General features: G+C 48.4%; 1 protein-coding gene across 1 annotated transcript in view; it reads left to right on the top strand.

The window, feature by feature from the left end:
• The window catches only part of C4H17orf58 (chromosome 4 C17orf58 homolog), a 45,359-nt gene extending 30,116 nt beyond the window's left edge, over positions 1–15,243 (top strand). Inside the window, exons 4-5 of the mRNA XM_077254708.1 lie at positions 9,258–9,431; positions 10,530–15,243. Coding sequence (XP_077110823.1) covers positions 9,258–9,431; positions 10,530–10,720 — 365 coding nt within the window. The 3' untranslated portion in view covers positions 10,721–15,243. The remainder of the gene's footprint in view (positions 1–9,257; positions 9,432–10,529) is intronic.
• Positions 15,244–15,417: the final 174 nt, after the last annotated feature.

Here is a 15,417-nt window from a genome sequence, read left to right as displayed (position 1 = left end):
TCAATGAGAATAACTGTTTAACTCCATATCAGCATGGGTTTATGAGAAATCGCTCCTGCCAAACCAATCTAATCGGTTTTTATGAAGAGGTAAGCTATAGGCTGGACCACGGTGAGTCATTGGACGTGGTATATCTCGATTTTTCCAAAGCGTTTGATACCGTACCGCACAAGAGGTTGGTACACAAAATGAGAATGCTTGGTCTGGGGGAAAATGTGTGTAAATGGGTTAGTAACTGGCTTAGTGATAGAAAGCAGAGGGTGGTTATAAATGGTATAGTCTCTAACTGGGTCGCTGTGACCAGTGGGTACCGCAGGGGTCGGTATTGGGACCTATTCTCTTCAACATATTCATTAATGATCTAGTAGAAGGTTTACACAGTAAAATATTGATATTTGCAGATGATACAAAACTATGTAAAGCAGTTAATACAAGAGAAGATAGTATTCTGCTACAGATGGATCTGGATAAGTTGGAAACTTGGGCTGAAAGGTGGCAGATGAGGTTTAACAATGATAAATGTAAGGTTATACACATGGGAAGAAGGAATCAATGTCACCATTACACACTGAACGGGAACCACTGGGTAAATCTGACAGGGAGAAGGACTTGGGGATCCTAGTTAATGATAAACTTACCTGGAGCAGCCAGTGCCAGGCAGCAGCTGCCAAGGCAAACAGGATCATGGGGTGCATTAAAAGAGGTCTGGATACACATGATGAGAGCATTATACTGCCTCTGTACAAATCCCTAGTTAGACCGCACATGGAGTACTGTGTCCAGTTTTGGGCACCGGTGCTCAAGAAGGATATAATGGAACTAGAGAGAGTACAAAGGAGGGCAACAAAATTAATAAAGGGGATGGGAGAACTACAATACCCAGATAGATTAGCGAAATTAGGATTAATTAGTCTAGAAAAAAGACGACTGAGGGGCGATCTAATAACCATGTATAAGTATATAAGGGGACAGTACAAATATCTCGCTGAGGATCTGTTTATACCAAGGAAGGTGACGGGCACAAGGGGGCATTCTCTGCGTCTGGAGGAGAGAAGGTTTTTCCACCAACATAGAAGAGGATTCTTTACTGTTAGGGCAGTGAGAATCTGGAATTGCTTGCCTGAGGAGGTGGTGATGGCGAACTCAGTTGAGGGGTTCAAGAGAGGCCTGGATGTCTTCCTGGAGCAGAACAATATTGTATCATACAATTATTAGGTTCTGTAGAAGGACGTAGATCTGGGGATTTATTATGATGGAATATAGGCTGAACTGGATGGACAAATGTCTTTTTTCGGCCTTACTAACTATGTAACTATGTAACTCATGGCACATGGGGAGAACCTCAGTCCACTAGAGCTACCAGCTAGCATAGAGACATAATAAGCAAGCTGGACAAAAAACCAAACAACTGAAAATCAGCACTTAGCTTATCCTGAAAGATCTGGGAGCAGGTAGGCAGGAACCAAACAGAGCACATCTGAATACATTGGTAGCCGGCAAGGGAAATGACAGAAAGGCCAGGTAAAATAGGAAACACCCAGCCACTGATGGACAGGTGGAAACCAAAGGCCGCAACCCACCAAAGTCACCCAGTACCAGCAGTAACCACCAGAGGGAGCCCACAAACAGAATCCACAACAGATTCCCTCTACCACCCGTTCAGTCTCGAGGCACTTGACTACATCACAGAAATCAAATCGCCAGATATTCACCGGGGCTGTCAGGTTTACCCAGAGTATAGTGGGACCTTAGTATTTTCATTTACATTAGGGGCCGAAGAGGTAGGGGCGAGGATGGCCCCCATTTCCAGGATCAAAAACAACAGCAACATTTCCCTTCAGTCACTACTGTGACTAAACGCTGGTTCGGTCTCTTTCACAATATGAGGCGTGGATCCAAGTGCTCTTTCCTTCAAGTTTTACTGCAGTGGGGGTGACCAGGATCACCGTGTGAAGTCCTTCAAATCTCGGCTGGAGACAATCTCTGCGCACAAACTTTTTCACATACACCAGGTCTCCTGGCACAAAGGGATGGTGTCCAGGAACCTTGTCTGGGTCTGGAAGAGAACTGAAAACAGTTAAATGCACTTTGGCAAGGTGTCCATGTAAGGCCTGCACATAGCTAGTCAAGTCCTGGTACTTGAGCTGCAACTGTTGTGGAAAGAAACATTCAAGATTGGGGCGCCTGTCAAACAGAATCTCATACGGTGACAGTCCTGTCTTCCTGTTTGGGGTATGTCTTATTAAAAACAAAGCTAGAGGGAAACATTCTGTCCATGGTTTACCAGTCTCTGTCATTGCCTTCTGGATTTTAAGCTTAAGAGTTCCATTTAGTCTCTCCACTCTTCCACTACTCTGCGGATGGTATGGAGTATGCAATGCTTGACTTACCCCCAGTGCTGCCATTACCTCTGACATGATCTCTCCAGTAAAATGGGAACCCTGATCGCTTTCAATGACTTCAGGAACTCCATACCTGCATATGATCTCAGCCATCAGTTTCTTCGCCGTTGTCTTAGCCGTAGCTTTGGCAACTGGGTAGGCTTCTGGCCAACCTGAAAATAAATCAATGCAGACCAACACATACTCATACGTCCCTACCCTGGGTAACTGAATTTAATCAATCTGCAGTCTCTGGAATGGGTAAAGGGGCCGGGGAGTGTGTTTGGATGGGGTTTTCACTGTCCTACCCTGATTATGTGTGGCACATATCATGCAGCTCTGTACCTGCCTTTCTGCGCAGGTGGAAAACCCAGGGGGCAATCCATTGTCTCTTTAGGGTGTCACACATGGCCGTCTTCGAGTGGTGCACATTCCCGTGCAGAACCTGTGCCATCATTGGGTACAGTACCTGTGGTAGGCAGACCTTTTCACCCCTCCCCCATAGTCCGGTAACGGTATCAGAGCAAGCCCCTATCCTTTGCCACCTATTTTTCTCCTCCTTACTTGCCTGTTCTTGTAACCGGGCTAAGATGTCTTTCAACACAAGTGGAGATGGTGGGGTGTCCAGGTGACATACTTGAGAGGCTACAGGAGTGCTTGCTGCTTTCTTGGCAGCCTGGTCTGCCAGTGCGTTACCCTTTGTTCGTCCATCAGTGCCTTTGGTATGTGCCTTTACCTTTATGATGCCTGCTTGGGTGGGAAACTGTAGTGCATTCATAAGTTGCTGGTCTGCCTCAGCATGTTTAAAGGGGTGGCCATTTGCTGTCAGGAAAGCCCTGGCTCTCCAGATAGGCCCATAACCGTGTGCAATGCCAAAAGCATACCTGGAATCAGTGTAGATGTTTACAGTCTTACCTTCTGCTAGTTTGCTTGTGCAGACATATGAGCTGGCATTAACTCTGCCTTGATTACCTCATGTTCTGAGACCACAGCATATCTGGTACAGAAGCGTCCTTGGTCATCTTGGTGACGGGATCCATCTACAAAAAGCTCAAAATCAGCATTAGAATAGGCACACTAGAGACCAGCCGTTTCCTGAGACATCAATTCCAGACAATCATGTGGTTTAGAAACCTAATCTTGTTCCTCTGGATCCATTCTAGAAAGAAAAAGAGTGTCCTTGCTCATGTCACCTACTCCTCCCCCCTTTGGATCCAGGGGAACTAGGAGAAGAGTAGCGGGGTTTAGGACAGCGCACCTTTTCAAAGTCACATTAGTAGGCATGAGAATAGCACACCGAAGTCACAGCTGTCTGGTCATGGACATGTGGCTAGATTATACTTGGTTAGGGATACTATGTACATCATGCGGGGGGTATGGACCATCAGTGGGTAATCCAAAACAATATCTGAAGATTTGTGTAGCAACAGCTGGACAGAGAACACAGCCCAAACACATAAGGGACTTCCTCTTGCCACCGTATCCAGGCGGCCGCTGTAATAAGCAACAGATCTCTATTTGTCTCCATAAAACTGAATCAGCACACCTGTAGCATGTCCTGCATAGGTGAGCTCTGTCTGCAAGGCAGTCTGCAATACTGTACGGCAGTGCTCGGGTGTCTTGTAATCATATATAGGGCCTGCAGTGTGTAACACTATATCACAGGGCAAATTCCCTCTTTGGGTAGTCATAGCATCTCCTGGATGCAAGGGGCCATAAGTGGCAAGGTAGGCCTGGCACTCTTGGGCTATGGATGGGCCCCCCTTTGGCATAACTGTCCACGTCAATTGTCATCCCTGATAAATGAATGCAAACAGAACTGGCAATCTAGGTGTAATGGAATGCTGAAGAAAACATTGGCAAGATCGATGACTATGAACCAAGCGGCATCCTGAGATATCTGGGACAAAAGAGTATGTGGATTAGGCACCGGAGTTTCTGGAACAGTAACTGCATTAAATGCCTGTAGATCTTGTACCAGCCGGTACACAGGGGGTTGGCCGGGTGGGGTCTTTTTCTTAACGGGAAACAAGGGTGTGTTCCATGGGGAAACACAGGGTATCAGGGCACCATTATCGAATAACAGTTGTATTTGCCCCTTGAGACACTGCTCCTGATCATATTTCAAAGGGTATTGATGGACTTTAGAAAAAGGGGCACCAGGTTTGAGAAACACTTTTACTGGTTCTACAGGCATTATTGGGGGATTGGGGGAGAATCTGGGTCTATCAGGACCATCATAACCGTAGGAAGGGCAAGTAGGATACACATCTCTTTATATTCATTTGCATAGGAGTTATATAATGCAAGGACCATCTGACCATCATCTTGGAATTATATCCTGGAGCAGAACTGTGATAATAAATCTGCCCCCAGTAAATTTACCGAACATATAGAAAAGATTACGAACTGAGCAGTAACTTCAGGGAAAAGTCCCACAGGGATAGATTTTATAAGAGTATATTTATTGGGTCTGTCATCTACTCTAATTAAAACAAGCTCTTGATCTGAGAATTTGCATGGTGGGGCTGGGGAGAGAGATTCCCAGACAGGGTTAAAAGGGATATTTTAGTATGAGACTGGATTTGTGTAAGGGGGGAGGGCTGGAGCTGATAAGAAACGCTGCTGTCCTCGCAGCTGTGAAAGGGGGGCTGTATTTGGAGCGGGGAATTGCTGTCAGCGTTTAGCAAAGGAAAGGTGGGGGCTACAACTCCGGGTCTTCTTGCTTCACAATTGTAACGGACCTCTCTACACTGAGAATTAGTAACTCTGCATACATCACAAATCCACCCGACAGGATCATAGAATAGAGGTGCACTAAGTTTTGGCAACCCAGTATATACACTCACCGGCCACTTTATTAGGTACACCTGTCCAACTTCTTGTTAACACTTAATTTCTAATCAGCCAATCACATGGCGGCAACTCAGTGCATTTAGGCATGTAGACATGGTCAAGACAATCTCCTGCAGTTCAAACCGAGCATCAGTATGGGGAAGAAAGGTGATTTGAGTGCCTTTGAACGTGGCATGGTTGTTGGTGCCAGAAGGGCTGGTCTGAGTATTTCAGAAACTGCTGATCTACTGGGATTTTCACGCACAACCATCTCTAGGGTTTACAGAGAATGGTCCGAAAAAGAAAAAAAATCCAGTGAGCGGCAGTTCTGTGGGCGGAAATGCCTTGTTGATGCCAGAGGTCAGAGGAGAATGGGCAGACTGGTTCGAGCTGATAGAAAGGCAACAGTGACTCAAATCGCCACCCGTTACAACCAAGGTAGGCCTAAGAGCATCTCTGAACGCACAGTGCGTCGAACTTTGAGGCAGATGGGCTACAGCAGCAGAAGACCACACCGGGTACCACTCCTTTCAGCTAAGAACAGGAAACTGAGGCTACAATTTGTACAAGCTCATCGAAATTGGACAGTAGAAGAATGGAAAAACGTTGCTTGGTCTGATGAGTCTCGATTTCTGCTGCGACATTCGGATGGTAGGGTCAGAATTTGGCGTAAACAACATGAAAGCATGGATCCATCCTGCCTTGTATGGAGCACCTTTGGGATGTGCAGCCGACAAATCTGCGGCAACTGTGTGATGCCATCATGTCAATATGGACCAAAATCTCTGAGGAATGCTTCCAGCACCTTGTTGAATCTATGCCACGAAGAATTGAGGCAGTTCTGAAGGCAAAAGGGGGTCCAACCCGTTACTAGCATGGTGTACCTAATAAAGTGGCCGGTGAGTGTATATTGGTGCTTTGGGATTGAGGGGCACAGAGCTTACAGTCGGGAGAAGAGGCTTGATTTCCTGGGGAGGGACCTTATCATCAAGCAGGGAGACCCCTGTTCCAGATCATCATTTTTATTAGTTTGTCTTTCTGACACATTATTCATCAGAATTCACTTCCTCTGTTGATCCTCAATTTGCTATATATCAACCACTAAACTTGCTTTTACCAATCTTTCAATCACTTACAAATTTCCTTCTAAAACTAGACACTAGATTTCACTTTCAATTTTCCAGATTATATTTCTTTGTACTTCAAACAATATTGTCGCCTTAAACAAAACACAGATCTATCAGCGTGTACTACACTGAGAAAATAGAGACTCAAGAGTGCAGCCACATGCTGCTGCCCCTCCCTACTAGAACACAGAGATAGGAAAAATCACAACATTCCTCAGCACAGAAGAAAGCCATAACGCAGCTGTATGACTCCCCCTGCCCATCGGATATTTTAGAGACAAACACAGAAACAGAATCACAGCAGTTCTTAGACTTAATTTCTACAAAACTTTCCTGTGATCCTCCGTGGTCAGGGCGGAGCCCCAAGGACGGCCCGTATGCACACACACGGCAGGTTTCCACCCAGGTTGGATAATGCACAACACAAACAGGACACACCTACGCTTCTGGAAAGCTCATCCCGTCGCCATTACAGGGCGCTGGCTGAGACTGCATTTTCATCATCAGTGGCACGGCGGCCATTTTACAATCTGTAAGATCACAGTTCAAAGGCATTTTATAACCAAATACGGGTTCTATATTATCTGATCCTTCCTCTCCATCAACCTATTTTCATCCTTTGTTCTTTAAGCTTCGCGCAACTCGCAGATGAGCTTGCGCTTGTTCTAACAATCCTTTATCTTTCAACATGCCCCTTTTATTTTCTATGAGATTGGGCCACATAGCCGGCTGCAATCTCCTTGACGAGGGCAATCCTACATACTTATACAATCTCTCAACATTCTTGACTGCCTTCTTTCCCTCCCGTGACTCCACTATTGCCTTGACTTCCACAGAATCCTCATCTAACTTGTGGGGCACAGACTTCTTCTGCTTTAAGATACGCAGCATGACTCTTACAGAATACTGTGTCCTCCTGCAGTAGGCCACTGGCAGCGATACCAACACTGCGTTCTATACCACGGAACTTCGCGTTCAACGTACCAGGAAAAGAGCCTCGCGCTCAATATTTCCTGTCCCTAAACTAGAACAACAGTGATTAACAGGCTATCCTGCCACGATATTCCAAACCGTTGGGAGGCGGTCTCCTAGTGAGAGCCCTCCACAGAAATACAGGTTGTCCCCCTCCGGGACGTCTTAATTACCTAGCTGGTACAATATCACAGAGGCTGCGTCTCCTATCCCTTCCTCTAAGCTGCCCCACACTCTACAACTTTCTCAATCTTTCACTTCACTACTAGATAACAGTCACGGGTAGGGTGGTTGAACGGAGTACAATGACCGGTGGAGGAGGTGTGGTGTACAGAGGACGCACCGGATGCGACGTCTCTCAGTTGCTGGTTCAGAGCGTGGCACAGGATCGCGTTCGATCTCACCACTCGACCGGTCACTCCCCAGACCCAAAGAGACCACAGACAAACCAATAACGGCTGAGACACTAGCAAGTGTGACACATACAATGTATATGATCGCCACTTACCGTGTGCGGAGGGTGATCAGTCCTCGAGGTCAGCCACTACGGGTATCATCCACAGACATCCAGGCATGGGTCTAGGGGGTCTCGGATCGCTGGCCACGCCCCCCGTTGGGCTGCCAATTGTCGGGGTCGTAAACGACAATATACCCTCATTCACCAGTCATTCCAAATTAAACTATAAGCATGTGGTACCGGGTAAGAATGAGTCAGACAGGTAGCTGATTCAATCTCAGTGCATGCTCGTGGATCCACACACGTGTGTAACCGTCACAGCAACTGCGTTTATTTCCAAATACACAGCACTATATTGTTCTAGGAAAAGGAATGCATTAGGCGGAGTTTAAGCAGCATACATCTAGTGCTCAGTCTCTCTCTCTGATTCGTCAGGACATCTCCCAGTGGTTACTTCTTTCTTCACATTCCAGAGTTATCTTTTCAGGAGAAATAATTCTTAACCCTTCACATTCTAAACTGAAATGAAGAATGAACACTGGCAGCCATCTTTAGATACAATTACATTTGCATTAGCTAGCAGATAGGAAAAACTTATTGTTTCACAGTATAAGATATATAAAAGTACAAAAAGAGTATAAAGATATATATTTTCACCTTGACAAGACCACCCGGTACCAAGATCTCCCAATACAAGACCTCCCGGTACCAAGACCACCCAATACCAAGATCACCCAATACCAAGACCTCCCGGTACCAAGACCACCCGGTACCAAGACCACCCGGTACCAAGACCGCCCAATACCAAGACCTCCCAGTACCAAGACAGCCCAATACCATGACCGCCCAATACCAAGACCGCTCAGTACCAAAACCACCCGTTACCAAGACCGACCGCTCAAGGTAAGTTCATTCCGATTGTCTGTCTACCTTTTTTGTCTTTAGTTTACAGTGGGGACTGACCAGTGCTCATCCCCCCTCCCCATCCTGGGCCTGGCTCTAGGGATATACAGGGCTTAGGTTCCTGCTTGGCGATTGGTGAGAAACCAATTTAGGGACAGTAGGGGAGGCAGGGTGCTATTAGAACTACCTAGGGGTCTCCACTCCCCCTTTCTCTACTGTCTGGGTTTCCTTCCCCTCATTCCTTCGTTTTGCACTTCCAAGACCACCCAAAACCATGACCACCTGGTACCAAGACTGCCCAATAGCAAGACTGCCCGGAACCAAGACTGACAAATACCAAGACTGCCCAGTACCAGGTCTGCCCAATAGCATGACCACCCGGTACCAAGACTGCCCAATACCATGACCACCCGGTACCAAGACTGCCCAATACCATGACTACCCGGTACCAAGACTGCCCAATACCATGATCAACCAGTACCAAGAATGCCCAGAACCAAGACTGCCCAATACCAAGATCGCCCAGTACCAGGACTGCCCAATACCATGACTACCTTGTACCAAGACCTCCCTCCCTCACAGCTGTGAACGGGATCATCCATGATGTGGAAGTGGTCGGCGGAGGAGCCCGGATCTTGACCGTCCTGGTGAGCAGTGGAGGATTGTACAAGACGGGACGACTGTACCTCACCCCCGACAGCGGAGCCTTCTCCAGGGTTACTGTCCTCGCCCTGAACACCCCACACCTCCAACTGGGTGAGTAGTGTACCGCCACCAAGAATTAGATACACGGTTCAGCAGACAGTATCACACAGGATAGGATTAGATACACGGCTCAGCAGTCAGTATCACACAGGAGAGGATTAGATACACGGCTCAGCTGTCAGTATCACACAGGATAGGATTAGATACACGGCTCAGCAGTCAGTATCACACAGTTTAGGATTAGATACATGGCTCAGCACTCAGTATCACACAGGATAGGATTAGATACACCGCCCAGCAGTCAGTATCACACAGGAGAGGATTAGATACACGGCTCAGCAGTCAGTATCACACAGGATAGGATTAGATGCACAGCTCAGCAGTCAGTATCACACAGGATAGGATTAGATACACGGCTCAGCAGTCAGTATCACACAGGATAGGATTAGATACACGGCTCAGCAGTCAGTATCACACTGGATAGGATTAGATACACGGCTCAGCAGTCAGTATCACACAGGAGAGGATTAGATACATGGCTCAGCAGTAAGTATCACAGGATAGGATTAGATACACAGCTCAGCAGTCAGTATCACACTGGATAGGATTAGATACACGGCTCAGCGGTCAGTATCACACAGGAGAGGATTAGATACACGGCTCAGCGGTCAGTATCACACAGGATAGGATTAGATACACGGCTCAGCAGTCAGTATCACACAGGATAGGATTAGATACACGGCTCAGCAGTCAGTATCACACAGGATAGGATTAGATACACGGCTCAGCAGTCAGTATCACACAGGATAGGATTAGATACACGGCTCAGCAGTCAGTATCACACAGGATAGGATTAGATACACGGCTCAGCAGTCAGTATCACACTGGATAGGATTAGATACACGGCTCAGCAGTCAGTATCACACAGGAGAGGATTAGATACACGGCTCAGCAGTCAGTATCACACAGGATAGGATTAGATACACAGCTCAGCAGTCAGTATCACACAGGAGAGGATTAGATACACGGCTCAGCAGTCAGTATCACACAGGATAGGATTAGATACACGGCTCAGCAGTCAGTATCACACAGGATAGGATTAGATACATGGTACCACATTGCTTAGTCCCTGCTTTTCTCCCACTGTAGGGGGCCGTTACATTATGATGGGGCAGATCTACCGCCGGGGAATGCAGTTAGCGCCGGCGGTGCTGCGTGTTGTCAGCGGCCGGTTGCGCGCTGGTGACGGGCTGGTGAGGAGTGGCAGCAGCTTCACCAGGAGATTCAACCAGAGGAAGGATGGCCGGGGGCTGCGGGCCGCCCTCTCCAGATGTACATAACCCCGAGGACCCAGATCTGGGACACAGAACAACCCGTGGTCCGGGACACAGCGTGCGCGACTCTCCCCAATACTGTGAAATGAGGAGAAAATGTATTGGGGTCCCGGACCCTCCTCCAGCAGATGATGTCTGGAGCTGATGGGACAGGACAAACCATAGGTGGGCAGATACTTTTACGAGGGGCCACATGAGACCCCTGACTGCTGTATCACTGACTATAGAGTCAGGTCTGGAGTCTTCTGCGGACGAAAATAGTTACCATGGGTTGATTGTTACATGTATCCACACTGGTTACCATGGCAATGATTGTTACATGTATCCGCACCAGTTACCATGGCGATGTTTGTTACATGTATCTGCACCGATCACAGGAAATCCAGAGAAATCACCGAGTGTGATAGTAAGTTATAGGCATCTGCTCTGGAGTACAGACATGGCCGGAGGAATGGACCCCCCCACAGAGACCCCCTCCTCCCCCACAGCATAAGAGGCCTCCCCCCGCACAGTGTAATGACGTCATGGAAGAAGTGATCAGGCATCTTCTCGCCCTACTACTTGCACCAGTGACCCTATTCCCTCACATCTCCTCCAGTCCATTTCCCCAGCTGTCTCCACTCACCTAACAAAATTATTCAACCTCTCTCTCTCTTTCAGTATCTTTCCCTCGTCATTTAAGCATGCCATCATACATCCATTACTTAAAAATCCATCCCTTGACCAAAACTGTTTCTAATCTTCCCTTCATCTATAAACTCCTGGAACGCCTGGTCCACTCCCGTCTTACCCGCTATCTCTCAGATAACTCTTCTCGACCCTCTTCAATCTGGTTTCCGCTCTTTACACTCTACCGAAACTGCCCTCACTAAAGTCTATAATGACCTACTAACAGCTAAATCCAAAGGTCACTACTCCATGCTAATTCTCCTGGATCTCTCCGCAGCATTCGACACTGTAGATCATCAGCTCCTCCTCACTATGCTCCTCTCCATCGGGCTCAATGACACCGTCCTCTCCTGGTTTTCCTACCTCTCTAACTGCTCCTTCATTGTGTCTTTTGCTGGCTCTTCTTCCTCTCCTTTTCCCCTTACTGTTCGGCTTCCTCAAGGATCAGTCCTAGGTCCCCTCCTTTCACTGTCGGGGTTCCTCAAGGATCAGTCCTAGGTCCCCTCCTCTGTCGGGATTCCTAGGGGCTCAGTCCTAGGTCCCTTCCTCTTATTGTCAGGGTTCCTCAAGGATCAGTCCTAGGTCCCCTCCTCTGTCGGGATTCCTAGGGGCTCAGTCCTAGGTCCCTTCCTCTTATTGTCGGGGTTCCTCAAGGATCAGTCCTAGGTCCCCTCCTCTGTCGGGATTCCTAGGGGCTCAGTCCTAGGTCCCCTCCTCTGTCGGGATTCCTAGGGGCTCAGTCCTAGGTCCCTTCTTATTGTCGGGGTTCCTCAAGGCTCAGTCCTAGGTCCCTTCCTCTTACTGTCGAGGTTCCTTGGGGCTCAATCCTAGGTCCCCTTCTATTACTGTCAGGGTTCCTCAAGGCTCAGTCCTAGGACTCTTACTCTTACTGTCAGGGTTCTTCAAGGATCAGTCCAAGGCCCCCTCCTCTTACAGTCCGGGTTCCTCAGGGCTCAGTCATAGGTCCCCTCCTCTTACTGTCGGGGTTCCTCAGGGTCAGTACTAGTCCCCCTCTTCTTACTAAAAAAAAACCTACAAGAGAAAAAATGAGCAAAAACCCTGTTGAAAATAAGTAAAAAGCAAAGAGTGCACCCTTTTGTCTGCCCTTATTCTCACTGAGGTCAACATTGACACATAGTAAGGTTTTTAATATTAGACAGTGTAGGACCGTCCCGATCAGAGTTACCGTGACGTGGCGGGATGGCTTTTATGCTATTTTTGATCAAAAACAGTGTTACTAAAAACTCTGTTATTTAAATGCACTTTTTGCTTTTTACTTATTTTACAGCAGGGTTTTTGCTCATTTTTTCTCTTGTAGTTTTTTTGTGTTTTATGGCCGGTTTGAGCATGCATTTATGTGCTGCATGTGTACCAACTTAAGTCAAGCTCAATTTTTGTTTTTTCCCCTCTTCTCACTGTCGTGTTTCCTCAGGGTCAGTCCTAGGCCCCCTCCTCTTACTGTCGGGGTTCCTCGAGGCTCAGTCCTAGGATCCCTCTTCTTAAGGTCTGGGTTCCTCAGGGTCAGTGCTAGGTCCCCTCCTCTTACTGTCGGGGTTCCTCAGGGTCAATGCTAGGCCCCCTCTTCTTACTGCCGTTTCCTCAGGGTCAGTCCTAGGGTCCCTCCTCTTACTGTTGAAGTTCCTCAAGGATCAGTCCTAGCCCTCCTCCTCTTCTCTTTGTATACTGCTCCTATTGCAGAAACCATCAGTAGATTTTGTTTCCAGTCCCATCTCTATGCTGGAGACACCAATTATCCACATTGTCTCCCGACATCACCCCTCCATTACTACAGATACCCCGGATTGTCCTCCCTCTGAAACTGAATCTGTCAAAAAGTGAACTCCCTGTGTTTCCTCCCTCCACTAACCTACCTGTGCCCGACCTTGCCATCTCCATGTGTCATTTTATTATTACTCCTCAGCAGCATGCCCACTGTCTTGGGGTCATACTTGATTCCGAACTTTCATTCACCCCCCCACATCCGATCACTGGCTCGCTCTCGTCATCTACACCTCAAAAACATTCATAGAATTCAACCTTTTCTTACTTTCAACTCTGCAAAAAACTCTGTTTCTCTTAGTAATTCTTCTGGACTATTGTAACTCTCTACTAATTGGTCTCCCTCTTACCAAACTCTCCCCTCGCCAGTCTACCACCCTGCCTGTGCTCTCCACGGTTCAGCACCACCCTGCATCTCCCTCGCCAGTCTACCACCCTACCTGTGCCCTCCACGGCTCAGCACAACCCTATATCAACTCCCTCGCCTCAGTCTACCCTCCTGTTTGTGCCCTCCACGATCAGCACCACCCGACATCTCCATCGTCTCAGTCTACCACCCTTCCCATGCCCTCCACGGTTCAGCACCACCCTACATCTTCTCCCTCATCTCAGTCTACCACCCTAGCTGTGCCCTCCACAGTTCAGCACCACTCTACATCTCAATCGTCTCAGTCTACCACCCTTCCCATGCCCTCCACGGTTCAGCACCATCCTACATCTCTCTCGCCTCAGTCTACCACCCTGACAGTGCCCTCCACGGCTCAGCACCACCCTACATCTCCTTCACCTCAGTCTACCACCCTGACTGTGCTCTCCACGGCTCAGCACCACCCTACATCTCCTTCACCTCAGTCTACCACCCTACCTGTGCCCTCCACGGTTCAGCACCACCTTGCATCTCCTCCCTCGCCTCAGTCTACCACCCTTCCCATGCCCTCCACAGCTCAGCACCACCCTACATCTCCTCCCTCACCTCAGTCTACCACGCTACCTGTGCCCTCCACGGTTCAGCACCACCTTACATCTTCCTCGCTTCAGTCTACCACCATTCCCATGCCCTCCACAGCTCAGCACCACCCTACATCTCCTCCCTGGCCTCAGTCTACCAGCCCACCTGTGCCCTCAGCACCACCCTACATCTTCCTTCGCCTCAGTCTACCACCCTTCCCATGCCCTCCACTGCTCAGCACCACCCTACATCATCTCCCTTGCCTCAGTCTGCCACCCTGCCAGACCCTCCACGGTTCAGCACCACCCTACATCTCCCTCGCCTCAGTCTACCACCCTACCTGTGCCCTCCACGGTTCAGCACCACTTTACATCTCCTCCCTCGCCTCAGTCTACCACCCTTCCCATGCCCTCCACTGCTCAGCACCACCCTACATCATCTCCCTTGCCTCAGTCTGCCACCCTACCAGACCCTCCACGGTTCAGCACCACCCTACATCTCCCTCGCCTCTGTCTACCACCATCATCTGTCTACTACCCTTCCCATGCTCTCCGTTCTGCTACTGACCGGAAGTTAACATCCTCAATAATCAGAACCTCCCATTCCCGTTTCCAAGACTTCTCTTGTACTGCTCCAATTCTTTGGAATGCACTACGCAGGACACTTCGATTAATCCCTAATACCCACAGTTTTAAGAGTGCACTGAAAATGCATTTCTTCAGCCTGACCTATCGCCTCAACACATTAACCTAACTATCCATGTGTGGCCATTCAAAATTTTCACCATAACCAGGACCCTCCTATCTTGTTCTCACACTCTGTCTGTACTTTTACACATTCCGGTTGGTTACTGGTTCATGCAACATTACATGAACACCCGATTTATTACATTGATGGTCGGACCGTACAATGAAAGCAATTATAACCATCCACCTCTCATGCCCCCCCCCCCCCATTTCCTCACTGCCCCTGTATCTGGTGATCGGGGCCCTGACTGCCCCTGTATCTGGTGATCGGGGCCCTCACTGCTCCTGTATTTGGTGATTTATGTCTTTTATTGTCTGTACAAGTCCCCTCCAAAATGTAAAGTGCTGCGGAATATGTTGACGCGATATAATAATTTTTTCTAAGACCCAGCGCGCCATCTAGTGACATCATTGCGTCATCTAGCGACACCACCGTGCGCCTGCTGTGCTGAGACTCAGACACAATCTCACAACAGGAGAGGAGGACGTCGACAGGGGGGAGAGGACGTCGACAGGGGGGAGAGGACGTCGACAGGGGGGAGAGGACGTCGACAGGGGGG

This window comes from Ranitomeya variabilis, chromosome 4 (assembly GCF_051348905.1).
Source record: "Ranitomeya variabilis isolate aRanVar5 chromosome 4, aRanVar5.hap1, whole genome shotgun sequence".
Lineage (NCBI taxonomy): Eukaryota > Metazoa > Chordata > Amphibia > Anura > Dendrobatidae > Ranitomeya > Ranitomeya variabilis.
Note: the sequence above shows the minus strand (reverse complement) of the source record. Positions and strands in the feature narration are given on the sequence as shown.